Consider the following 27,305-nt stretch of genomic DNA (forward strand, 5'->3'; position numbering starts at 1 on the left):
GATTTCAGATATGGGCCACATACGGTAGAATGTTTGAATTGTAATAATTATATAAATATATGCTTATATTTCCCTAAGAGCTTTCCTTTGGACCCTAAAGCGCTCTTTTATTCTTCTCTCTCAAACAGTATGAAAATCAGGCTCTTATGTTTGGAAAGTGGGGCACCTCAGGACTAGTGGGTCGCCACAAGTTTTCTGATGTCACAGGAAAAATCAAACTGAAAAGAGAGTTCTTTTTGCCCCCAAAGGGCTGGGAGTGGGAAGGAGAATGGATGGTTGCTCCTGAAAGAAGGTCAGATTTCTGATTCCTATACAGTTAAACAGTAATAAGGGGTTTGCACTGTTTCCTAGTTATTTAATTTCAGAATGTACAGAATAAACTCATCTGTTGGGTTTGTGTGTGGTTGGGCAGGTTTTAAACAGAATTTTTGTAGAAGGAGAGTAAATTAGCTTGTCAGCCAAAGCTATTTATTAACAGTACAATCAGTATTTACATCATTAGAAAGACGTATGAGCCTTCTGCTGTGAACATGCAGAAAGGATTTCCAGTGATTAGAAGACGAGTCTGGGACACTAAAGACATCAGTGCAATTTTTCAATTCCCTGCTCTGCAATAGACTTACTGTGTGACCGTGGGCAAGTTACTTAGACTCTCTGTGCCTCAGTTCTCCATCTGTAACATGGAGGTACAATCGAGGTGTTGAGAGGATAACACTAAAGATACACTGCAGACTGGGAAGGGCTCAGATTACTATAGTGATGTGGCTGTCAGTTTAACAAAAGCTTCTTCAGATTTTAGTTTACTTGGAGTCCATTATAAACCTCCAATTCACATCATATCAACACAGTATACAAATCTCCATCTAGATGGGGAGATCATCTGATGGATTTTTTAATTTGTATTTATTTGTTTTGTGTTTTTCTCTATATGCTAAGAGCTTCTGTGCCCTGTATTAAATGCTTATCACAGTGGAGTTAAAAGATTGAGATTGACTCTCAGTCATAGCTCATAATCCTTGGTTTATCATTTGCTAATGTAAATTCCAGGCCAGAAACTTTCTCCAGGTTCATTCTGAATTTTAAAGGTTTTACTTGGGATGTAGTCTAATAACAGTGCGTGGTCGCATACACAGGAATAGAATGAACTAAACTGTAATAGTTACTAGTGGTGACAATCTGGCCAAAAATTTCCATTCATTTCAGTGGGGCCAAGAAGTTCACTCTGGTGTTTTCTTCTGAAGTGAGCAAGCACAGAAGGACTGCTACTGTACAACAGGAAGATACCTGCTGTTGGGTCCTTCTTAACATTTAGCAATTAAATCTTCCTGTAGATGGATTGATTTTCAAGATTATTTTTTTCAGTTGATGGTCTATGACATGTGGAAAAGCAATAAGTATACATTTGGGAACAGTTCAGAAGATAAAGGAAAAATCTCCAGTACAAATATGAAATAAATACATTTATGCCTCATCTATTCCACTAGACAGAAAATAACCTGCACAGTTTGATTTGACCAGTAGATGGCATTAGAGAACAGATTTCAACTCTTTCTGAAATCAAATCTGACAGGCAATTAAAACAGGAGAAATTTATTTTTTTGGAAATAATTAGTAATCTTTTAATTATCATGTTTACAGTTTAAAATATATATCAGCCAAATATTTGACTTGCTTTTTAAACACCCAGTCACACCTTGGAGGTGGAGAAAATCAAGTTGGTCCAAATTCACAGTCAGCTAACATTTTTTGAAAAATGGGAACATTTGAGTACTGTATTGTAGATGAAAAAGTTTGATATTGGATGCACTTCAGCAACATTTTAATGAACAAATAAACTACCTGTGACAAAAGAATCAGCTGGCGGCCTATTTAATTGTCTTTCCCCTCTTTATCCTAAGTTAGCTGATGAGTAATCATGTGTAGCTTGTATGTAGTCTTGCTGATTTTTATTTTATGACTATCAATCTTTCAACTATAACAGTGATTCAGCTATTGTACTTAGTGCAGTTTAAGTGGACAAAATAGGCTAGAAAAACACCTGTAATTTATACAGAATAAATGAAAGTTCTGATCTGAGACTTGTTTATATTTTATGCATGTGTATATCTGATATACATGTGTACACATATGATATACATCAGTGTTTTATATATACATATACACTTTTTGAGAGAGTTCAAAGCAGATTTAGACAACACGGTAGTTAAGACTCAGTTGCTTCTTCTCTACATTTAAGTTCCCACTGTTGCTACCACTGATGGAATGCCCTGGAGGTAGCAATTGTGGGAAATTCTAGTAAAATAAGTCTTATACTGAACACTCTGGATATTTGGAACTTCATGGTGACAGTGCAATGAAACTCAGATCTTTGTGCTACAAAAGCACAGGCATCTGCTAATGTGGCTAAAGGAACATCTCCATTAGCTAATAGCAATAAGGCTTTGGCACACAGAATCAGATCTACTCAGCTATCAGGTGGAGGATGGTGACTTTTGTTTTGTATGCATGCACATGTGCACACACTCTACCATACGTCTATTCAGTAACTGGAATTTAGCGATTTGCTTTGATAACATATTTGCTTTCGACTTCACAGCTTGCTTACTGAAGCTGATGCAGGTCACAGTGAGTTTACAGATGAAGTGTACCAAAATGACAGTCGTTATCCTGGAGGAGAATGGAAACCAGCTGAGGAGACCTACACAGATGTGGTGAAATTCTTATAAATTAATACTTTTCATTTTTTAAAAGTATAGTTACAAGAGTTCTGCATAGCTGTGAGCTATTTTGCTCCCCATTTTCCAAATCTTTCACTGCATCCTGGGCTTTTGAAATGTCTAATATTTTATGTTGACTTTAGCAAAATGTATGTGTACTAAAACAAGTTAGTACAGAATAATACAGTTATGTTTTGCCAGATATTTATTACAAAAGTATTTGCTTTATCCTGAGTTGCCACTAAGAATGGGTGATTTGAGCCCACCACACCACCTTCCTCTTCAGTCTTACAATATGGTTATGCTACCTGTGAAATATTTACATCTTTTAAGGCAAAGTAACTCTTTGGGTTTTTTTTTTTCTACCTGAAAGAATGGAGAGAAAGCTGCACCACCTGGGGAGATTACCTGTCCCCCTGGATGGATCTTGGAAGATGATGCTTGGATATATGATATAAATCGAGCCGTGGACGAGAAAGGTAAGATTAAATGTTTATATTGTATTTATTAGGACAAACTCTTCACAGATAATCACATAGAAGAATGTATTCCAAAACTTTCAACAGGTTATGTCTCACTACAATATTTTGAAATACAAGTAATCAAGAGCATGTTAATAACAAGATAGAGGGATATTAGTGATTTCCAGGATGTTTTTATATTTCAAGGCTGATCTGTTTTCTGAAAGGTGGCTTTAAATAGAAACTTGGCTACAACCTTAATTTATGGAGAGTCTAGTACTTGTTTCATAATTTTTTTTAAAATGTGATGATGATTTAGGACTATCGAGTTTTGGAATAGCTATGTTATCACACACAGTTATAAAACCGTTACCCTCATCCTCCAGTTGTTTGTTACACTCACTTATTGTCTTAGATTGTAATTTGTTTTGGGGCAGGAACCAGCTCTTTCTGCATGTTTGCATAGTGCTTAGCTCAATTGGTCCCCATCCTGATTGGGATCTCTGAACACTTTCATAATGATGCTGATAATGCAGGTTGGTGTTGAATGAAATATTCTGCAGCTGCATGAGAAACTGAGAGTGTGTTATACTTATTTCAGCTAGTAGGGCCACAGTCATATTCCCCTTTTCCAGCTAGAATCATATTGCAGTTATTTTTAAGTTGTGATGGTTTGCCTGAAAGCTGGTGGTTCTTCATTTGTGTGTTACGTTGGATAATGCAGTGCAATGGGCTGAAAGGACAAAGTGTCAACTCACGCTTCAAAGGAATGATAATTGCATTCTCTACTCAGGCAAAACTGCCATCAGCCTTAAAATACAAAGTGATGGTTGAATATTTCCACCTGGGAAATGTATGGGCTGAAATAACAGAGGGTCCAATTCTACCCTCTAGACCGACATACTAAGGAGACCCTCCATGCACACTTCTCTTCCTGTGCAGAAAAAGGACTCAGCTACCATTCCTCTGAATTCAGAGTGCGCACAGTGGGTGTAGGGATCTACACTGCAGGACGTACATCAGCCCATACTGGCCTTTGGGGGATTTCTCCTAACAGGGTCAGACGACACTGTGATTAAAATGCCAATGGCCAATCTAGTCTAGGACGCCCAGCAGTGAAGATGCATTGGCGGTAGCAATATGGGAAATTTTAATGACAAATCTAGTGTAGACACAGCCACATGCTTCAAGTAGTTCATTATTATCTACTTTATCTTAATGACAATATTTACACTTAGGGGACCATGTACCAAGCAAACTGGTACCAGTTACAAAAGAAACCCACAATTAAAAATGCCCACTACCTACATCTATTCCCATTTATCCTACTTTTACTCACCCTCTCATCAGACTATCATCAGTCCAAAAATACCCCACTAAAATATGCAGCATCCCACAGTAGCACATGAATTTGCCATGACATTAGGCAAAGTGCTCGTAACAAAAGTACCTGGCCTCCCTTAGATCACAGGCACCACCATTTTGCACAGTATGTGAAATTTCATAGATTGCCTGCTGTGTAGGTAATCACATTTATCAAGCAGAATCGAAGAAGGTGTACTTTTTGGGTGTTGTTTAAGTTGTAAGCACTTATTGTCACAAGATAGCATTGACACCAAAAGCTTAGTAGGATTTTAAAAAGGGTTGATATAGATCATGAGATTTTTACATAGGCAATGAGAATATCCAGTTACATTAAAAGGAATATAAAACCTCAAGTTTCTGGGCATAACCCAATTCTGACTGAAAAGGGTCATGAAGAAACTTACATCAGCTGGTTCTAAAGCTGTCAGTGATGGGGTTTCCTGTGCCTTTCTATGAAACTTAGTGCTGGCCATTGTCGGAGACAGGATACTAAATTAGATGGACCACTGGTCTGATCAACTTTAGAAATTTGTAAGCACAGTAAGGAGACGCTCTTCATTACTAGAACTGCTTTTATTTCCACCTACTCATAATTAATCCAAATGTAAGATGGACCCAGAGATCCAGCAGCAAGTGGTTCAAGAGGGTGTGGCATAAACCATGTAATGAGATGATTATTACGATACTATAAGGGTGTTTGGAAGAAATATTTGACTTCAAACCTGCCAGTGAGCAAGGAATCTATGAAATATTTCTATAATAGTTCAAGAAACACATGACTTGGGAAAATAGAAGGGAAAGTTTTAAAAGAAGAGTATCTGTGAAGCCCAGAAGTCTGCAGAACTATCATGAATCTGGATGAATTCAAAAAATCCTGAAGACTCTCAGATAGCTGTTTTCTTTTTTAAAAATCCAGTGAAACAACTGGATGTTTGGCATCGTTGGAATCTAAGTTTTCTTACTCCTCTTCTGTAGTTTTACCACCTGTGCTAAGGCTGAGCCTTAGTGCACGAGGTCACAATACCTTCCACAACAGGAAATCAGACTCACTGAAAGTCTGGGTGTCAGAATTCTGACTGTTGAATTCAAATACTGTCGAGTGGAAATATAAAAACTCCCCACAGTGTTGCCAAATCTTGTGATTTTGTCATGTGTCTCACAATAATGGGTGTGTTTCTTAAAACCTGAGGTCATGTGATCGGTTGAATTCCAGCCTTCATTGAAAATAAAAAGTACTTTTCTAGCCCTCCTGGTTATAAAGCAGGACAATATACCCCAATGCACCGTAATGTCTCAAACCCTAGAAAGTAAATAAAAAGAACTCCAAGTCTATTGTTAACAATAAAATCTCATGATTTTTAAGCCAAAATGTTATTGTTTTTTGGGGGGGTACCTGACCCATAACTTTTAAATGTTTAGGTTTGGCACCACTAAAATAGTCCCTTATGAATTTTATTTTATTTCCAGTGAAACTTGACCATCTGCAGAACTGCTCTAACACTAATCCCCAAACTGCTCTTGTTTATAACTTACACTATTTATCTGAAAGATAACTAATGAATCCTGTTTTAGGGTGGGAATATGGAATTACCATTCCCCCAGACATTAAGCCAAAGTCCTGGGTTGCTGCAGAGAAAATGTATCATACGCACAGACGGAGAAGATTGATGCGAAAACGCAAAAAGGATCCAGCCCAAGCAACAACAGGCGCAAAGGTAAAAGGAGCAGGTTAGAACTGTAGTTAAGGGTTTCCATTTCTTACTCACAATACAGGTTTGTAGTGGTGAATGTGTTCAAAATGAATCTCACAGATGATGATTGCAGAGTGCAGAACAACATTCTGCTTATACCCAAAAGAAAAATATTTTAAAACGACTTTATTTTCCATGCAGTTAGTTACCCTTTCCTGCTGTAGAATAGTGTCTTTCACTTAGAGTTTATTGTGAAAGGGGTTGATTGTTTTTGCTGTAACCACTGCAGACTTTTTATGGCATTTATGTAAGTACAGTGTGGATGGTTTGTATTTCTGCTGATGTCTCCTAGGTAAGGGCGTCGCCCTATGAAGATCAAGAAGGGTGGGAATATGCATCTTTGATCGGTTGGAAGTTTCACTGGAAACAACGCAGTTCTGACACATTCCGCCGTAGACGCTGGAGGAGAAAAATGGCTCCTTCAGAGACACACGGGGCAGCAGCTATCTTTAAACTTGAAGGTGCTCTTGTAAGTAGTAAAATTGCAGCAGTAATTGTTGAATTAATAGGAAAATAAGTTTTAAACTAATATTCGAATGTTTACATGTATATTAAATATAGGAAGCTACTGTGTGAGACATTTTATAACCATTAAGTTGCTGTGTGGCTGAGGCATACATAGATTTCAAGGCTAGAAGGAACCATTATGTCTGACCTCCTGCATAATACGTATATTATTTGACTCCTAAAATTATTTATCTGTGAGCACAGTATGAAACATAGCAGCAGAAACTGAACCACTAGATGACCCATAATGCTGGAAAAGTGAAGGAGATGGTCCAACCATAGTAGAACTGCTTAAGAGTATAAATCAAAGAGTAATCGTGTCACTATAGGTATGGATGGGCATTGCCTCTGCTGGATATTTTGCATCTACAGGCAATCAAATAGAGGGATGGTACCAAATGAAAGAAGATAGAAAGATATTTATATGTTCACTAATAGATCATCAGGATTTAATCATTCCTTAGGTTTATTAAAGGATACATTGTAAATGCTAAGGCATTATCTGCAGGGGAGAGTATAAAATACATTGTGTAAGAAACTAATATATTTGATTAGGATATTGGATACTAAAAGTGAGGTGGCATCATACTAGGGAAAATCCAACTTGTAGCAGTGGCTCTACATTTCCCCCCATCCCCCATTTTGCATCATAAACAGCAAATAACAAGCATCTATTTTATAATATCTGTTTTCTTTTCTTCACCTTCCCTGGTCCTGACTCCATGGAGTTTGGAAAATCCCTTTTAGCATCTCTCTTTTGTTTAAGTCTATCTGTATTGGGCTAGACACAGCTCATAGTTACTGCCAGCTTTTGTCAGTGTAACCTAGGGGATAACGCCCCCAGCAATCAAAAGGTGTCTACAGGAGATTGGTAGTCAGTGTAGAGTGCATACAATCGCTCCTGCAGTAGGGCACCTGCAGGCAGGTCCATCGAGAAAAATTTGGGGCCCTGATACATCATGTTCACTGGGCCCCCCCTCCCATTTCCCTTTACTTACACAGATGTTAGACATTTTGGGGTCCCCTCAAACTCAGGCACCCAAAACAATTGTTTCCCCTTTCCCTCCCTTCTTGTCAGCTCTGCTTGCAGGTGGCCAGTTTATTCCCCAAAGCAGGCAGCATTGGACCACTAGGGCTGATTTCTATAGCACTCTGACTCCAACTGAGAATTGTCAGAGGAGAGTGGTGGAGCAAACACCCTTGCCTGCACCCAAGCATGAACCTCTTCTGGAGTATAGTAAGCCTCATTTATTCAGGAGGGTACAATTTGCACCTCTCCCTGCCCCAACAGGAGCAAATGAAGCCCACTGTATACATAAGAAGCCACTTACATGAAGATCAGATTTCTTCTGCATATGTAAATGCCAGTGAATTTGGTTTTGTATATGATTTTAGGGAGCAGACACTAGCCTCGAAGATGGAGAGGGGAAAAGCTCAGAAAAAGCCAAGGAGTCTGCCACACGTGTATTTGGTGCCAACACTCCAATTGTTTCCTGCAGTTTTGACAGTAGGTTTTTACCAGATCCTTTCTTAATGACTCACTTCTGTAGTTATGCATACTAATCACTGATAATTGGTAGCCAGGTAGGGAACCATATTGTAAACCCAGCTAGTCTACATGAAATGTACTCATATTATTGCTACCTCATTCTCCTCTCCCTCACACTCCACCAGTTTGCTTGTTCATCCACTTGTTGCATATTGTTATTAATCAAGATGGTAAATTGTTTGGGACAGGGCCTGTATTTTAACTATATGCTTGTACAGCTCCTAGCACAATGATGGTCTGATCCCTGACTGGGGCCTAGAGTGGCTACTGGAAGACAAACAATGCATAATATGACTAAAAATGTTTAACTTTGTCTGTTTCCATCATTTGAAGATCTAAATATAAATCATGTCCACAGAAAAGTAAATAAAAATATTTGAGTGAACAGGAGCAAAAGTAATAAACTGGATTACAGAATATGTGTTAAATCTCTAGTAGCTCATAATTATATGAAAACTTTCACAGCCTTAGGGATGCTTAGTTCCCAAGTTGATAGTTGCTTTACAGATACCTAAAGTCAATTGATAGATAGGATGTGCCATATTAGTAATAATGCAATACAGACAGTTCTGCTATTGATCCTCCATTCACTCTATTCTTTTGGAGCCAAATGCATGTTTCAATGACTACACAATCAGAGCAGCCAACCAGATTTTCCCTTGCCAAATCTGAATACAAAACTGAGCTGCATTTCAGCCTCAGACCCTAATATAAACAAAATTCAGATCTGGACCCAAACAGTCATCTCTCTCAGCTCATCTCTTCCTGTTTGTACACACACTCTTATTAGTCTACTGGTACTTCTGAGTCGTCCTCTCTCCTTTCCTTTTAATCATAGACAAATAAGTCTGGGAACAGCTTGCTAAATTCTACTGTAACAAAGCAACAGTAGAAAATGAAGAATTAGCTCTCCTGGTCATAACATACACTTAGGGGGCCAGTCAGAAGAAGGAACCAATCAGAGCTTTGGTTTGCAAGCAGTTTAGCTGGTTTTCAGGATTCAAACAGGATTTAACTCTGAAAATAAAAAGACAAGCAAAAAAAGAAAGAAAGAAGTTTAGGCTTTTGTCTGTTTACTCACCGATCTTTAGATATTGAGCTAAATAAAACTATTTTATGGAATTTTATTATTTTAAATAACATTTCTAATATGCTTAAATAGACTCCTGCTCCCTTTGGAGTCAATGGCAAAACTTGTATTGAATTCAGTGGGATCAGGCTTCACCCAAAATAAACTAATGAACTGTATTGACTAACATTTTGGATTTGGGGAAGAGAGAGGGGAATTAAAAAATGTTCACAAATATATTCAGGTGCTGGCATGCTTTTGGGGTGAATTCTGCAGTTTTCAGTGCTACTTCTACCTTCAAAGTCTTGAAGAAAGAACTGTTGGTCCTGACCTCTAATCTCACATAATTACAGACAGACTCATGAGAAGTTACATCTGATTATCAGACTCTTTTGAATAGAGTAATTTGTTAGGACTTTTTAAAGTCTCCTGCAGAGTTGGGAGTGAAAAAGCTGAATGGAATCCATTTTATCCCATTCTAGTGATCTTCCTCTACTTTGTGCTAGGCTGTAAAAGCAGTTCCCATATATTATTAGCTTGATAGTACTAGTACATTGGTCACAAACCAAATTAATACATGGTACTAAAATTGCTCGTGCTTTGGTTGAGAATAAAGCTATTTATTGAATGCCTGTTTTATAAACACAAAATAGCTTAATTAAAGAAATCAAACCATTTAATTTTAGTCATTACATTTGGACTCTCTTTTTGTTTATTTTGTATAGGAGTGCATAATTATCATCTTCGCTGCTACATCTATCAGGCAAGAAGTCTTATGGCTTTAGACAAAGACAGCTTTTCAGGTATGAAAAAATACTATTCAAATCTCAGCACATTTCCATAACAACAAACCCACTCCCTACAATGAATGAATAGCTTGTTTCAGCTATAAGATAGCTTGATTCACCTGCTGTAGGTCCCTATGGCAGTGATTCTGCCTGGAGGGAAATTGCAGCTTTACTGAGGGGATCTGGAGCTGGCCTGCATATCCCCAAAGTACATAGTACTGACCAATAAGGAGGGGTGGCTAGTGCTTCCAGGGAATGTACTGATTCAAAAATACTCCCTTGACAGCTCCACCAACCCGCTTCCTCAACAGACTCCTGTAGAGAGAGTGGCAATGCAAACATTGCCTGTACTTCCCCCTGGACAAATCTCCCTTGGGCCCTAGCTTCTCTATTTGGCACAAGGCTATGCAGTTTGTAACCCAGCCCCCTCCCCACACATAATAGCAGAGGTGAATCAATCTATATCTTCATGTTGTATCTACAAATTATTGCCTTAGCTAAAGTTTTATATTAATTTAGCACTAATCTTGACTTGTATGGAAATTGCAGATTTTATGTACCTTATTACTAAACATGGATCTTGTTCATTTCTACAAAGGTATTAATTGGTGTTTAATTGTACAAAAGGAACTAAAAATGTTTTACCCCTCAATAGGTAATATTGCCACATTATCTATTTTAAAGATTTATAAACTGTAGTAGTTTATCCAGGATAGCATGACGAACAGATAAATCACGTTAACTTATGCTATCCATTTGTATGACATTATCATAAATCCACAGGGGAAGCCTTAGATATTTCTACCCATGTGTATCAGTCTGTATCTTTGTAATCAGAGTAAACTAATAGTTAATCAGGTACCCAAGTATTTAATTTTTGTTGATTGTAATGAAAAATTCCACTGGGTGGCAGAAATGGGATACTGTATAAATATGACTTTTACAGATAAGCTAGGGTTAGGATGAATACACGGTGAATGGCTTTGTTTGAGTAAAGGGAGGACTGGGGTTTTTCATTTTTTTTTTGTTTTTCTATGTTTCCATCCTCTCTCTTCCTACTGCATACCTTAATTAGTTATAGAAACAGAGACTGATGTATACTGTAGCAGTGATGCTGTTTTCTCACTTGTTGTTTGAGTTCAATTTCTATGTACATAGCATATGTCACTGTTTTGGACTTATTTGACTATGCAGCGATTAAAAAGAAATACAAAGAAACTACAACAAACCTCCTAATTGGTGCATGCATAGTTCAAGACAGGTACTTCAGATGCAGACACATGTAAACTAACACCTAAACTTGTACTTCTACAACACTGATGTTTGAAGAGTTACACAAAGTATGTAAAATTCTGATTAGTTACTTTGCTAGAGGCTGTTGAAGCTGACCTAAAGATAACCTTTAAAATAGCCTCTGGTGCTTGGTAATGGCAATTTGTACAGGAAATGTTAATATCCATCATCAGATACCTTCTTCAGAGATCCCAGTGATTTAGAGGTCTACCTAATAGTAGGCCTAGAACACTTTAATCATTTCGTTCTGTTTCACAAGAGGAAGGGGCTGCCATAAATAAGCATGTTTGAGGCCAAAGCTTGATCTGTAGAATAGCCTGCTAAAATTTATTGTTCAGCAACTAGTCAGAACTAGAACGATCTCTTTGTATTAGGTATGAGTCTATGGAGTTATATATCAACAGAGGCATCAGGCCAAGCTTAGATAGAGGATATATATCAGTAATTTTAAGAGGAGGCTAGTATAGCCAAAATTACATTTTAGTTTTCAGACTAATTTTCTGATTCACAGAACATTTTAATCATTACACATATTATTGTGGTGTTCAAGATTGCACAGAGCAAACTCTGCAGTAACCAAACCCTGAATTTGGTATGTTAAACATTCACATCAGTTCTGTGTTAATTGTTCCATTGCGTGTGATGATGTATTTGTATATCACGAAAGGCTTTGAAAAGGGGACCAGATGGCTCAGGGAACTGGTAACAAAATATGGAGCTTTTCACCTCCAAGTTATAGTTTCAAATCCAGGCATGCTTGATAGTGAAAAATATTACCAACCCCGTAACAGCCTAGATTCTGCCACTGGATTCACCTGGGTGGACCCACAGTGACTTGACGGCTCGAGGGGCTTGGATAGAAAGGAGAAGTTTTAATATTGCGATGCAGCATACACAGAGTGAAGAAATTTTTTTAAGGAAAAACTGTGACACCTGTCATCATAAGGAATTCATAGATGAATTTTGACAGCTATGGGGAGCAAGTGCAGAGGGCAAGGGATTGTGCCTGCATCTTCTCCCCTCAGAGTTAGCTCAGATAAGCAACTTTTGGTCTGCAAGACTGGGTTAGAAATCTCACCAGAGGTTTCTGAATATTCCTTGTGTATAGCCAGGTCACAATTATTTATTTTATTTATTTTTGTGTGATAGTGTAAAGGCACATGTACTTCTGATTCAAGCTGGAACAGGAAGTACTCAGGCATGTGAAAGTGAAGGAAAAATGGTAAATTTTTCAAGGATCAAAAAAGGTTCAATGAAGGACTAGGGGACGGTTCAGGTCAAACTAGTTTTCATAGCTCACATGCAGAGGTTCATAGATAACACCCTTCCACTGAAGAGGGCTACATGTTCATTACAATGGGTGGGGAGTTATGTATCTAGGTATTTCTACCACACTTACACTGTGGTGTCTATGAATATTATAGTTGAGAGTTACATGCATTACTTTCAATACTAGATGGGTAAGATTTTTCTAATCAATACAGTTGGATGTTATACTTTGTAATAATGTTGCTTGCTGTCTGCTATCGTCATCTATAGGTGTTTGTTATGGATTGAGGTATAGAAAATGGAACTGGGAAGAGACAAAGAGAGAAGGAATATAACGTGGGCCGGATCTTCATCTGGTGTACATTGGCCAATTTCCATCAGCTAGGGATCTGGCCCTGTTTATTTAAAAAGTATATCTTCTAAATCTTTGTGTGGTATTTCAGATCCATATGCTCACGTTTCATTCCTCCATCAAAGCAAAACCACTGAGATCATCCATTCAACTCTGAATCCTACGTGGGACCAAACACTTATATTTAATGAAATTGAAATCTATGGAGACCCACAGACAGTGGCACAAAATCCACCTAATGTGGTTATTGAACTTTTTGACAATGACCAAGTGGTATGTGAAAGTTTTTTGTCTTGATTCCCCTTTGGTTGTTTACTTGGAGATAGCAGATAGCTAAATTTATGATTTCTGATTGCCTAATTTGTCCAGGGTAAAGATGAGTTTCTAGGAAGAAGTGTTTGCTCTCCTATGGTAAAGCTAAACCCAGCAGTGGACATCACACCTAAGCTTCTCTGGTATCCTGTCACGAATGGAGGCAAAGCTTGTGGGGACATCCTTTTAGCTGCTGAGCTTATTCTGAGGGAAAAGGTAATTTAAAAATATATATATTCTTCCACACTGAAGGACATATTTGAAACAACTACAGTTGTGTATGTTTTAGTATATACAATGCACTGTGTTTAAAAAACAGGAGAGAAACTTGTGCTTCTGTGCTTGTCTTAATAGGATGGCTCCAACCTTCCAATTCTTCCATCACAAAGAGCACCAAAGCTTTACATGGTACCTCAAGGAATTAGACCTGTGGTTCAGCTCACGGCTATCGAGGTACTGTGAATGCTGCTTAGATTTATTGATTTAGGAATCTCATCTTGTAGGTAGAAAATGTCTTTATATATTCGCTTCCATAAATAACTGGTAATGAAATAAATACAGATGGCTTATTTTCCAGTATAATTTCATTAACATTTTTTGGTAAAACACCTTGATGCATATATCAGCCATACTTAATAATTGGAAAGACATTGTTTCCCTCTTTCAGTTATTATTGCAGTATCAGATTTAGCACAGTGGTTTTCCCTTAGTAATGCCTATATTGGATTTTATTTACAGATTCTTGCCTGGGGGTTACGAAACATGAAAAGCTACCAAATGGCTTCTGTTACTTCTCCAAGTCTCATTGTAGAGTGCGGTGGTGAAATGGTGGAGTCTGTAGTGATAAAAAACCTCAAAAAGACACCTAATTTTCCATGTTCTGTTCTCTTCATGAAAGTGGTATGATGCTAAACTTACAGTGCAAAGATTTTTAGTCGATTAAATGTTCTATACTATACGTTTCCTTTTTAGTATAAAAATCAATAGAAAGAATGAGCGTATTTTTATTTGACTTCATGTAAGACATTCATCTTTGAGTCTGAAAGTTCTCATAATGATAATTAAACATTTCTGCACAAATGCTGACAAAATAATATATCCCCATATGCTGCTAATCAATATGACTCTGTCGAGGATCTGTCTCTAGATCTGTCTAGGTATTTATATGGCCCTCATCACTGGGATATCTGAGACTCAGGAAATCTTACGTTGAGGCAACAAATGTATTTTAAAAAGATTGTTCATATTGACATTTATTTAATTAGCACAGTATGGAGCAATATGTTGTATGGAAATATACATTCACAGATCATGGGAGTTCAGTATTAAATTATTGAAACTGTGACCTGATCCTGCAGTCTTTACTCAGGCAAAAACTCTTTATTCTCCTTATCTACCATGATTCTAAACACAAGCAACTAAATTCTATTTTTCTCTTCTAGCTTTTGCCCAAAGAGGAGCTGTACACTCCATCATTAGTTATTAAAGTGATAGACCACAGACAGTTTGGACGGAAACCAATTGTGGGACAGTGTACCATTGATTTTCTGGAAGACTTTCGCTGTGATCCCTATAATACTAACGAAGACATTGCACCACAACTAAAAGGTAGGCAGCTACAAAATGATAACAATTCTCCCCCTTTCCTGTAGAAGACAGGAGTAATCTACCATGAATGTTCACTATACATACTGTATAGATTTATAGGCACCTTGTGCTGTATATTAATTTAGTGACAGGGTGGTTTGACTAGAAAATCAAACCCACAGTATTAATCAGCAATGCGGTAATCTACACAGCCTTAGAAGAGAGACAACAATCTACAAGGCAATCTCTGTACTGTTACAACAGACAGTGTCAGCCTGTTGGACCAGCTGGTACCTCCGAAAGGCTTCTGTAGCATGTATATGCAATATAACTGCCTTTAAATGACTGTTGTAATTGGTAGTACTGATATAGAGAACCACTGCTCAAGAGAAAGATAAAAGGCTCTGAAAGCTAAGAGGGAATTATTACAAAGATGGCTGTACATTTTATGGGTAAATTTATTTTGAAAGCCATTGTTTATTTAAACCTCCCACCTTTTACTCAGTTTATGTTCAGTTCTCCTTAGAAAGCCATTGTCATTATTCCAGAGAATGGATGGAAATACCACAGGAGCTTTTAAAAGAAGGCAGTGGCCAGGAAACAGAGGACCTAATCTGCTCAATGCATTTTGACCACATAAGCATCCACACGGATCAGCCTGAAGACTGGGCTCATAATGCATCACATCAGTTGACTTTACTGTATTGTCATGTTATGCATCTAGGCCACCATTTTTCCATTGCAAATTCAATAGGAGTTAGGCACCTACCTGCCATTTGCAACTTTGAAAATGTCCCTTGTATTATTATTTTTTGCAGTTATTGCTTTTTCTTCAATCTCCATTGCATTTGATATGTAGGTTTGTGTCAGAGAGAAAAATATGTACATAATGCTTGCAAATTTCTTTAAATAGCTAATCCTGAGTAGCGGTTAGCAAAACATAGCAAATAATTGCTTGCTTTAAAAAGTCAAACCATTGCCAAATAAATTCTTTTACATCTTCTAGAACATTTGAATTCCAATTAGCAAAACTGACTAGCATATTTCACCTAAAGAAAATGTTTCATTTACAGTTAGCCTCCTGTCTGCTGTGCCTCGTCGGGATGTGGTCATTGAAATGGAAGACTCTCAGCCACTACTAGCAGCTCAGGTAATCTTTGCAATTTGATGCTTGACTTTCGTATTTTGGATGCATGATTTACTAATAATTGCTTAGCATACAACTTTGGATTTCTGTAAGCTTTTCCTGTAAGTCGGAGAAGCATCTGCAAAATTGGTGGAGCCTTTTGGAGTGTCATTTAAAATAAATTTGTATTGTGGCAGGGGAGCAAAGGAAGTATCTTAATTATTCTTACTCTTTTTTGTATTGAAACCATGTATTGTATTGCATGCAAAGTAGAACTGAGTGAATATTCATAATAATGTATTTTCAATCAGTTTATTCAATTTGTTCATGAATTGTCTGTGAGCAGTTTATAACTTTTCAAATTTAATTCCTATTCTGAATTATTCAGTAAATACTTTTGGTGAGTAATTTTTGGTCTCTAGATCATTCATGAGCAGTTTGTTGCAAATGTTCTGGTTTGAAAGTCTAGAAGTGTTGATTGGCTTGATTGGACTCCTAGGTCATAGGGAACATTTCTGTTTCCTGATTAGATGAGTTACACTTAAAATCAGGTTTCTGTTGTGAATATTTGCATTTACAAGTTGTAAACTCATGCTTGGTGAATATTCTTGAATATTTATTTAAAATTCAAAATGTTTTTGTGACCACTCCTGCCAGTAAACTCATTGTCTAGACTATTCAAGGAAAGCAACCACAAAAGCCAAAGTGAATTCAACAGTGGTGACAACTGATGTTGAATTCATGTTTTTGAGCACGCATTTGCTGAACATTTCTGAGCTATTCACCCAGATGTAATGCTTAACACACTAAATCTTAAACAACTGCTTCTGTGCTTATTTACCTTCTTTTTTCTTTTTCGGTTATTGGGATTTGCAGTTACAATGTGCATCATATTTTTTGAAATACTGCTTTTCTTGCTTTACCGAGGGTCCCTCTTTATGCAATCCGTTTTGTCTTTCATGCAGTGTAGCTGCTCTGTAACTGTGCTATAGAAACAGAGCCAGTGAAAGCAGCAGATGTTTATTACAGGCATACCAGGAGTGCTGCCAGACTCCTCTATAGATATATCAATATGTTCAAGCAGCTAACAGTATACAGTATACATTCGTTCCATCCCCCAACCTTCCCATTTGTCTGTTTGAGGCTGATCCTATTCACTGACCAGGCAAATATGGAAAGCACTTGTAGTTTGCGTGTGGCTGACCAGGCACAGCAAAATATTGAGCTTTCTATGTTGTTTCCATTTTAAAATATTTTACCTAATTTGGCTTGAAGGTTGTACTATGGATGTGAGAAACAGAAAAACAGAGAGGAGTCAATGATGTCCACAGGTTATTTTCCTGAGCAACAGATGGTTATGGTGTTAGCAGTAGTAAGAGAGAAAGCAGGAAGAGAAGAGGGTTTGGAGAAAAAATAAGCGACAATTTTTAATTGTAGCCACACTAAGCTTAACGTTTTTGGTGAGACATCCAGGAAATGGCAGATTTGTGGATGCAAAGCAACACAAGGAGTAGGTAGAGGCATGCAAAATATAGTACCAGTTAACAATTATAGTGCTTTCCAAACATTTTAAAAATAAGTGGAATAAACGAAATGCAGGGGGAGGGATTTCTCTGGTCAGCTAAGGTCCTTGAACCAGCCAGAGATAGCCAGTGGAACATTCCCCCTGCACAAGGGAATTCTCTGCCTCCTTCTGCACTAACTCTCCATCTTTCCACCCTCATCTTGGGCATAAGGGGAAGGAAGGGGCATGTCAGGAGTGCAGCATGTAGGTAGGGGGAATTGTGATGAAGGGGGTGTGGCAAAGAATTGCCCAATCTTCCACAGGTGTAAATTAGAGTTGCCACTGGGGTTGGGAACTCCTGAATCAGGGAGCCACAACTGGAAGGAGTGTAGAATCAAGACCATGGTATAAAGGATTTATTAACACTCATTTGGAATGACAGGTGTATCTCAGTCATGGCTTTGCCTTTCCCTGAGTATTGTAGCCATCCCAAACTCATGTCAAGTGAAACCTGTCTGCTGCCAAGCCATCATGTATTTTTCTTTCTAGTCTGTCTTGTGGATTTCCTTAAAGTACTGTTCAGCAATCCCATTATAAAACCTTATTTTACAGGTATTCATAATTCAACTACAAAAATTTGCTCTTGGCTAAAACCTCATGTCAACTCCAACTAATTTCAAGTTTGCAAAATTCGTGCCTTAGCTTGTTGGCTTTTTTAAAAATTACTGATTGCAGATGCTTTTAATTAACAAATTTCTAAAAAAAAAAACAAAAAACAAAAATGCCCTTTAAAAATATTAAGTTATGCAGGCTCTTAGTCCATAATGTTAATAGCAATTTTTCTTAAAAAATAAAAGCAGAAAGATAAAATTCATATTTAGAAGCCAGATGTTTCACACATATAGGAACTTTCTCGCCATGTTTTTTTTATGCACTTCCATATTAAAGTTAAGCAGATGTCAGGAGTTTCAGGATTGACTTTATTTCTTTTTGCTGGTTTGTGTGGCTCCACCTTTTCCTTTATACAAATGCAGATTTTTTTAAGGTTACAGAGGCCACATATGAAAACACTCCAGAACTTTGAAAAAGTTCAAACTCAGATCGAAATTTTGTGGCTTGGCCCTATTTCTAATGTGTTCATTGAATATACTGTACACATCTGTCTTCCTTTTTCACTACTCATTCACTATCTTAGAGTCTGAAAGGGTGGACTCATTTAAAGACATCATAATAATGCATTTCCTTTTATTCTATTTCCTCACACATATGGACCCGATGTTTAACGTAAAATAATAGAAACAAAACTTTTCCACTAATTTATCCAAACAGGCCTTCTGTTCTAATCATGTCAATGCTTTCCAAGTTCCCAATCCATATTAGGAATTTTTTCGTCAGTTAATAACTAAAACAAAATAGACTCATAGGGTTAAAGTCCTGGCCCAGTGAAGTCAATAGCAAAATTCTCATTGACTTCAATGGAGCCAGGATTTCATCCATAGAAGAGAAAACTTATAAATGCTGTACAGTGTGCTCGACAACTTCTTTTAGAGTTGTACATCAGTTTAGCAAATGTAATATACTGCATTGCAGACAGTAATTGCATCCATATGAGATAAGGACTCTGTAGAAGAATTAAAAGTACATTTTTGGAAAGCAAGTGATGTGCAGATAACACACTAATGACACAGATGTAGAAAGTTTCATCAATTACATTCCAATTTCCAGTGCTTAAGCAGTATGTCAACAGCACTCAGCAAAATGGCTTCTCCAACAACAGTGCATGTATGTATGAAGCTAATGCATGAAGATAACCACAGTGGGGATTTAGGTGCTTTGGTTGTGCGGCTTTCACTTCTTTCAATTCTTCTGTAGAGAGATTTTGGAGTGAAGGAAGCTGTTTATATCAAGTACAGTAGTGTATTTACAGTCACTAGAGAGTTCTTCCAGGTCCTTTACATGTCATATATCTATACTCCAGTTAGAAGTGGAAATCTACCCCCTGAACATTTCAGAATTGACTATTTGTTTATCCCCACTACCAATATTTGAATTTTGTTTAAAATTAGATTTCCCAGGGGAAAAACACACTGTTGGATAAAATTAATCAATAGTAAGTAATTAAATAAAATATCATTCTGTTACCTTGCTAAGACTCAATTGTACCTGATAGTACAGGGTCTCCATAACTTGGAGCAGATAAATAAATAGCCGTTCAATACTTGTTATGAAAAAGCATTTATAATAATACATAATAAGGTCACTGGATAGCTAAAGAAATTGGTCATCTGTTTTACCTGGTCTTTGTCATGTGAATATTTCTCTCCAAAATCTCAATTTATCATATAATGATTTAAGTCTAAATCACTGGCATTCTATGAATGAGCCTTGCTTATTAATTGTAACAGCATCCAAAATATAGATTATATTCACAGTTTGCGGTGGGGAATTGTGGGATTTGGATTTTAAACATTTTTCAAAGCTATTCAAATTTTGTTTGAAAAGACATTTGAAGGTATATCAGGAAAAAAATTAGTTTTAAATCATTCATCACCTGGAACATTATGTTCTAATGAAAGATTCAGAGACCATAAATAATATATTTTGTGGTAAATCCCCTTAATTTGGAGTTATTAAGAATGAAACTTGTTGCACACTAATGCAAACAAAGTTGTTTCCTTGGAAAACTGTCATTCAGCTGTCTTCAATATTGTCAACTAGTATTGGAAAAAAATGTAGATTAAAAAATGCAAAGTGACTTAAATTTATTACATACCTGTAGGTGAACAAACATGTAATTAGAATTTCTGAGGGCAAACTGCATCTTTAGAAATTGTGTCTGATCCTCATACAGAATGAAATAATTTGTTATCATGGAATACTTCTAATTTTATCTTAAATTAGCCATGATGACTGAAGTATATTACATTTTAATATCCAAACACAATAATGGGTACTATAAACACAGAAAATCACTAGTGGTAATCATTGCTTCCAAATAAGTCTGATACAATATTTGCTTTTAATGGAAGATTCTTATTCATAATGTGATTATATAATTAATTTTGAGATTGTGAAAGTTGTTGCATATATTTATAATTCTTAACATTTTTTTGGACTCCTGAATGTCCACAATTTTTTAAAACCACAATTTGGCAATAAAAAGACAAACAAAAAGACTTGTGAGCATTAGGAACTATTTTATAAGCATGTAAGGAGTAAGATACGAGAGTCTTCAAAAAGAGCAAAACAACCCAAATTACTGTATGTGAAGAGCCTTTGGAACAAAATTTCTGTGGAATTAAAATGATTATGTTTGGTTTATAGTTAGGCCTGGACACCCTTGTAAGTGAACCAATCAAGTTAAAGTATGGGGCAGATTCTGCACTCCTTGTACACCCAAAACAAGTCAATGAAAGCTGTGGGTGTAAGAGGAATGCTGTGTTAGAGTATAAACACACTGACAGACATTTTCTCTATTTACTTTTTAAAAGTTTGTTACAAGAACCAAAAAATAAATTTCCCAATTCTGAGAACTTTAATTTTTTCACTGGGTATGTAATAAATACTGTAGTTCAACAAATAAACCAACAAAATGATCTCTGAATAATTCCTAAATACTAAGTGAAACATTTTGTGAAATATAAAACTTCTATATGAAAACTGAACTGTCCTCCTTTATCCTCCCCCGTCCAAAATGTACAACATTATAAACCCTGTTTCTTATTTACCCGCTTTTTTTTGGTTCTTTTTTATGAATGGATCCTAATGAGCAGCTTACAGAAAAGGTAATTAAATGTATACAGTATTCATTATTTATAATAACATAGTGCTTTCTTGTAAGTTTTCTGATTTTGGTACTTTTCGGGGTTGGAAGAGGGATTTTTTAACTTTTGAAAAACATCAAAATAAAATGATATCTGCACTTTCTGACCAGAATGAACAATTTAGGAACATTATGCAAAATGGAACTGTGAACCTCCATAGAGTCCAAAAGTTATTAAAACAGAAACAGTTATTGATCAGAGTACCACTATTTCCCTCTATAAATGCCAGGATCCTCTGGTATTTTTCATATGTTTACAATGAATAAAAACCATTACTAAGTGGATTTTTTCTCTAGAGTGATTCCTTTCTACAAATAAGAGATGACTGTCAGTGTCTAATCCCTATACATTTAGATACACAACAGATCCACGATAAGCTGCTGGCAAAATAATTGAAAGAAACCCTTAAAATTATTTCCTTGCCCACAGTAATGGTGCAGCACTAGGGACAATAGATGTTTCTTTTGCACACAGTTGTGAAGTATAAGGGGAAAGAAAGGTGAGGTAATGGTTTCCAGAATTCATTCATGCTTCCACTACTCCTTCCTAATGGCCATAACCTGTAGACTTTACTCTGACAAAACTTCTCTTGAAGTCAATAGGCCAGATCCTCAGCGAGTGTAAAGTCAACATAGTTCCATTGACTTTAGTGAAGCGACACCAATTTACACCAGTTGAGGATCTGGCCAATATTATTCTAACTGTATCAATACTATTGAAATCAATGGGAGTTTCACCTATGTCAGGACTGCTGGATTTTATGACCGGTTTACTCTAGGTATTATAAATTAATTAATTACAAATTAATTAAATGTATGCATTTTGGAGGAGACAGACACAACAATATCTAGAATTCATTGCAACAGCCAAAATGCAGAGATTGCTGTGGCTACATGCATATTCAAGAAGAATGGCCAGCCAAAGTAGAACGTGCAGCTGGAGGCAGGATGCTAGACTAGACACGCCATTGGTCAGCTCTGGGATTGTAAATTCCTCTGAGTTAAATAAAACAGTTTAGCCCTAATTTAAATTTCATTGCTCTTTTTGATTCAGCCCTTTATTATTATTTGAATAATAAGTTTTGTTATATTTTAATTATTCATTGCATCTGTTTTATATTAGGACAGAAAGACGCTGGAGTGCATGCTATAAAGTTTATTCTTGCTTATCACTAAAAGGGATTTTCCTTTTTTTTTTTTTAGGAAGAAGAAATTGTTGACTGGTGGAGCAAATTTTATGCTTCAATAGGACAGCATGAAAAATGTGGACAGTATATTCAAAAAGGATATGACACTTTAAAGGTACTACCACAAGATAAATTAAAGGACATGTTTTAGTAGGCCCACAGTGTTCCCTCTATTTGACATATAATTATTTGTATGTGATTGTTTAGTCTCCAAAACAAATGATTAAGTCTTGTCTTTTCAGATTGCCATAATTGTAAGCAGTCCAACCTATGGCAAATTTCAGATTTTAGTGAGGGTGGAATTGATCATCACAAGTTTCATCTGAATTCTCTCCAAAGTATCACATTGTGCATACCAGAACTTGAACAGTGAAACTGGCATTTTTGTACAGCTCTAAATGGATTGGAGTTAGTTTCCCGTTTTCATCTGGTCAAAAAACACAACACATCATTTAGATATCTATCTACTGGATGTGTAGTGCATAAATTGTTATGTATCTCTATTTGCAGATGCAGCTGCAAATAAATGCAGGTACAAAACCACCTGCAATTATTTGGGGTATGCAAATAGGGAAGCCAAGATAAAGACCCATAATATCCTCCTGATTTTAATATTGTAAAAAAAGTTGTGACTTTTCTCCCCTCAGATTTGCTACTATTTATGCCAAAGGGCACGTGAGGAGCAGAAGGGGATGGGAGTGAAAGGGGTTTCAGAAAAGTCTTGCACTTTTTTCCTCTATTGACTAGACGCAGATATTAAGGGCTTGAACCTGCACCATTGATCTCAATGGGAGTTTTACCATTGATTTCTCTGGAAGGAAAGGTCAGAAGCACATTGAGAAGATGGAGTCTGCAGTTCTGTATGTTTAATTAATATTTTTCTTTGTGCATCTGTGTAAGTTGGAGCCAGAAATATCCCTTCTAAGACTACTCCCACCTTTTCATCTACACACCCATGGGGAGCACAAGTGAGGTTAAGGTTGTAGAATGCAGCTGATTTAGGTTTTGATTAAAACACAAATGGGGACTGACAGCACCAGAAACAACTCACATTTTCCAGATAGATTCTATTCTCCTCCCCCTTTAAAGAGGTAAAAGTGCAAATAATACTGAATGGTTTTGTGCCCTAACATCTCCTAAAAGGAGTAAAGCTTTTCTGCACCAAAGTGACGCTTGCTTTTTAATGGATCTGGTGTGTGTGTTAAATTTTTAAATGTCACTTCAATTTTACTTTAAGGTGTACGATTGTGAACTGGAGAACGTACCTGAATTTAAGGGCTTGACAGACTTCTGTGATACATTTAAGCTGTACAGAGGCAAATCAGAGGACAATGATGACCCTTCAGTGGTAGGAGAATTTAAGGTAAAAAAAAGTATCCTATTTTGCATCAGAAACGAAAAAGTAACCAAATGCTGGATGCAGCGCTTTGAGTGTATCACTTTCACATACATGGAGACTACTCCTGTGCAAGACACATTCTGTTTGATTCTGATAGGTGCATTGCACCCACCACTCCTACTTAAGCTGTGATTTAGCAACCCTCTTAAGCATGTGCTTGAATCCATTCCTATTCAGCAAAATACTTAAGCAAGTGGTTAACTTTAAGAGTGTGTTGAAGTCCCATTGACTTCATTGGGACTTAACCAATTGTATAAGTGCTTTGCTAAACAAGGATCTTTGCCTAAGTGGGAACTGCAAGTGCTCAGAACCTGTCAGGACCAGGCTCTCGTTTTCAGTGACAGAGGGCGAACAACATAGCAAATATCTCCCTCCTACAGGGATACCTTCATGTTAATTCACGCATACATGTTGAGAAGCATGTTATTTTTCAGTGGTTACTGCTATAGGAAGCTGCCCTAATACATGGTTTTGAAATAATCTGTTTAAAATTAAAAGATCAATTAATTATCCTCCAAACCATTTTGCTGTATCTGTTGAAAATACATTTTAAATTATTATATAGTTAAAGAAAATAACAGGCCAGACTGTCAGCTAGAGTGAATAAGTTTAGCTCCATTGAAGTGCAGTGGAGGAAGGCCAGTTTCATCAGCTGAGGACATGGTACACAGTCTCTATTTTAACATAATGAAGTGAAAGGCTGGCCCCACTGAAGTTAATAACAAACTCCCACTGAGTTTCAGTGGGACCAGGATTTCACCCATAATGTTTCTCAGTAAGGTGTACTTAAGGATTGGAATCCAAGACAACCTATGCACTCCTTTTGCACTATTTTTGTGACTTTGAAAATATTTTTACCTTTAAAATTTGTGAACAATGTGATTTACACACCGAAAGAAACCTGCAGGGACGGTTTTTGGAATGGTGAAATACACATAAACACACTGGGCCAGATCCTCAGCTGGAGTAAATTGACATAGCTCCATTGAAATTTAAAGAGCTAAACAGATTTAAACCAGCGGCAGATCTAAACCTACGTACATTATGAGCTTGATCCAAAGTCCATTGAAGTCAATGGAAAGATTCTAAGTGACTAACAATCAAGATCATGATCTAAATTGTGTGTGCATAAGCAAAGCAGTCCCTCCCTAAAGCAGGAGATGGACAAGATAAAACTAGCAAAAGGATACATATTCTGATACATACTCTGATACATATTCTTTTTAGGGCTCCTTTAGAATCTATCCCTTATCAGATGATCCCTCTGTACAAGCTCCTCCTCGTCAGTTCCGGGAGCTACCAGACAGCGGACCTCAGGAGTGCATTGTGCGAATTTATATCATTAGAGGCTTAGCTCTCCAGCCCCAGGATAACAATGGTCTGGTGAGACTTTACTTTTATGATGTTTAGGAGCTAATTTTGTGCTTAAAAAAAAACCCACCTAACAGTATTATTTCCCATCTTGTTTCCAAACAGTGTGATCCTTATATAAAAATAACCTTAAATAAAAAAGTAATTGAAGACAGAGACCATTATGTTCCCAATACTCTCAACCCAGATTTTGGCAGGTAACTCATTTTCTGATGTTTTTTATTTGTTGTTTTCCAGAGGGCTTTTATAGTCTCAGTCCATGATAAAATCATCACAGTACCACCAGACCCTCAGTGCTACACTGCACTCATCTTATTTTTTTGTATATTTTAAACTCCCTGACATCTTATTCACAATAGTGTGGTGGCTGTTTATTAGGGCCCAATTGTATAAAGTTCTAAGCATCTCCAGAAATATGCTGATCCCCCACCTCTTGCTTTGAAGTCAATGGAACCGGTGTGACCCGTCTGTGCCTAAGGTAGCCACCTGAAAATGCCAAGGTCAGGGCAGGCTGTAAAAGGAGGGCAGATTCTCCCAGCACTGGTGGGTGACACTGAAGTCAGACTTCCCAACCAGCGACAAACAGTGCTTCTGATTCCCCACACTGGTTTATAAAGAAGCCAAAATAAAAATATACACAGCCCCCTTTACTGCATTTCAGTCTCTGGCTTCCAATCAGCCATTAGGTCCAGTAAAGAGACCAGTTATTTAAAACTCTATGCTCTTTACCAAAAAGGTTCCTCCTGACCCCAAAGGGTCAGCCACAGTACCAGATCAATACAAGTTTAGATCTTACCTAAAATACCACACTGCCAGCCAATCCTTTAGTAACTAAAACTAAAGATTTATTATAAAAGAAAGAAGCAAACTATAAAAGAAATGTTAAAGGACTAAATCAATCAGATACATACAAATGATTTGAAAGTCCATATATTTCAGGTTTCTAATAGAATTGTGGAGTTTGCAGGCTTGTATAATCCCTCTGGTGTACCTGGATGGGTCTCAGTCCTTTGTTTCACAGCTTCAGTTCAATTCAGTTGTAGATGAGTTGATCCAGAGGTAGGCTAGAGACTAAAGACAAAATGGATGTCATGCAGGTGCCTTTTATGTCCTTTTCTCTTTGCCATGCTGCTTGTGGAATTTTACAGGAATAAGATGGAGTCCAGAGTCTCATGAGTAAGTCCTGGTGACTCATCCCTGGCTTCTCCCCCTGGGCCCATTGTACCTGTTAATTTCCTTAATGGGCCATTAAGCAGGCTAGTGCTGCAGCCATCCTGTCTGGGGTGTCACCCAGACACAGCACAATTTGAAATACAGATATATCAAACATATCCATAACATCCATTACACATATAACAGATGAACATAAACATCATCATCTTACTGAGCACATTATAGCCTTTCTAATAGTACCTGACATGGCATATCTCACATGAATTACTATGATTTTGACATATTGATGTTAAACAACATAATAAATGCAAAGAGGAAATTTAGAATAATCATCACAATTACAGATTGGACAGATAATCCAAGGCAAAACACTTAAAGTTTCTTCACCTACAAAAAACCATGGATTAATAACCATGAATTTTAAAAGTAGCCATTAGGTCCCAGACAGGGTCTTTGGAAAAGCATTCCCTAATGTGTTGTTAGCTGGTGTCTCAGTCCCAACTCTGGTTGCACATGATTACAGTGATTTTAAAGAATCTGCAAGAAGCAGAGGTCGGATCCTTAAAGCCACAGTACCCATATAAATACATACAGATTTATTAATGTGTGCAGGCACATAGCAAAACAGCAATGGCAACTCTAATTTTAGGTCTATCAGCTGGAAGGGTATTTCTTTAAATGTCTTTAAAAATGTCTACTTCT

At 37.0% G+C, this 27,305-nt stretch overlaps 1 protein-coding gene across 2 annotated transcripts in view; it reads left to right on the plus strand.

Moving 5' to 3' along the window:
- MYOF (myoferlin) overlaps window positions 1-27,305 on the plus strand; it is a 117,254-nt gene that overhangs the window by 79,440 nt on the left and 10,509 nt on the right. For both annotated transcript variants that reach the window (XM_067552858.1, XM_067552859.1), the window contains 18 exons: window positions 129-292; window positions 2,597-2,711; window positions 3,091-3,196; window positions 6,116-6,258; window positions 6,587-6,763; window positions 8,197-8,308; window positions 10,145-10,222; window positions 13,213-13,394; window positions 13,491-13,649; window positions 13,788-13,886; window positions 14,172-14,333; window positions 14,876-15,041; window positions 16,094-16,170; window positions 21,424-21,435; window positions 22,677-22,775; window positions 23,898-24,023; window positions 25,287-25,442; window positions 25,536-25,627. In XM_067552858.1, the coding sequence (XP_067408959.1) occupies window positions 129-292; window positions 2,597-2,711; window positions 3,091-3,196; window positions 6,116-6,258; window positions 6,587-6,763; window positions 8,197-8,308; window positions 10,145-10,222; window positions 13,213-13,394; window positions 13,491-13,649; window positions 13,788-13,886; window positions 14,172-14,333; window positions 14,876-15,041; window positions 16,094-16,170; window positions 21,424-21,435; window positions 22,677-22,775; window positions 23,898-24,023; window positions 25,287-25,442; window positions 25,536-25,627 (2,225 nt within the window). The remainder of the gene's footprint in view (window positions 1-128; window positions 293-2,596; window positions 2,712-3,090; window positions 3,197-6,115; window positions 6,259-6,586; window positions 6,764-8,196; window positions 8,309-10,144; window positions 10,223-13,212; window positions 13,395-13,490; window positions 13,650-13,787; window positions 13,887-14,171; window positions 14,334-14,875; window positions 15,042-16,093; window positions 16,171-21,423; window positions 21,436-22,676; window positions 22,776-23,897; window positions 24,024-25,286; window positions 25,443-25,535; window positions 25,628-27,305) is intronic.

Source organism: Emydura macquarii, unplaced genomic scaffold (assembly GCF_026122565.2).
Source record: "Emydura macquarii macquarii isolate MOO-44397 ecotype Brisbane River unplaced genomic scaffold, CSIRO-AGI_Emac_v2 contig_1390, whole genome shotgun sequence".
Taxonomy (NCBI): Eukaryota; Metazoa; Chordata; order Testudines; family Chelidae; genus Emydura; species Emydura macquarii.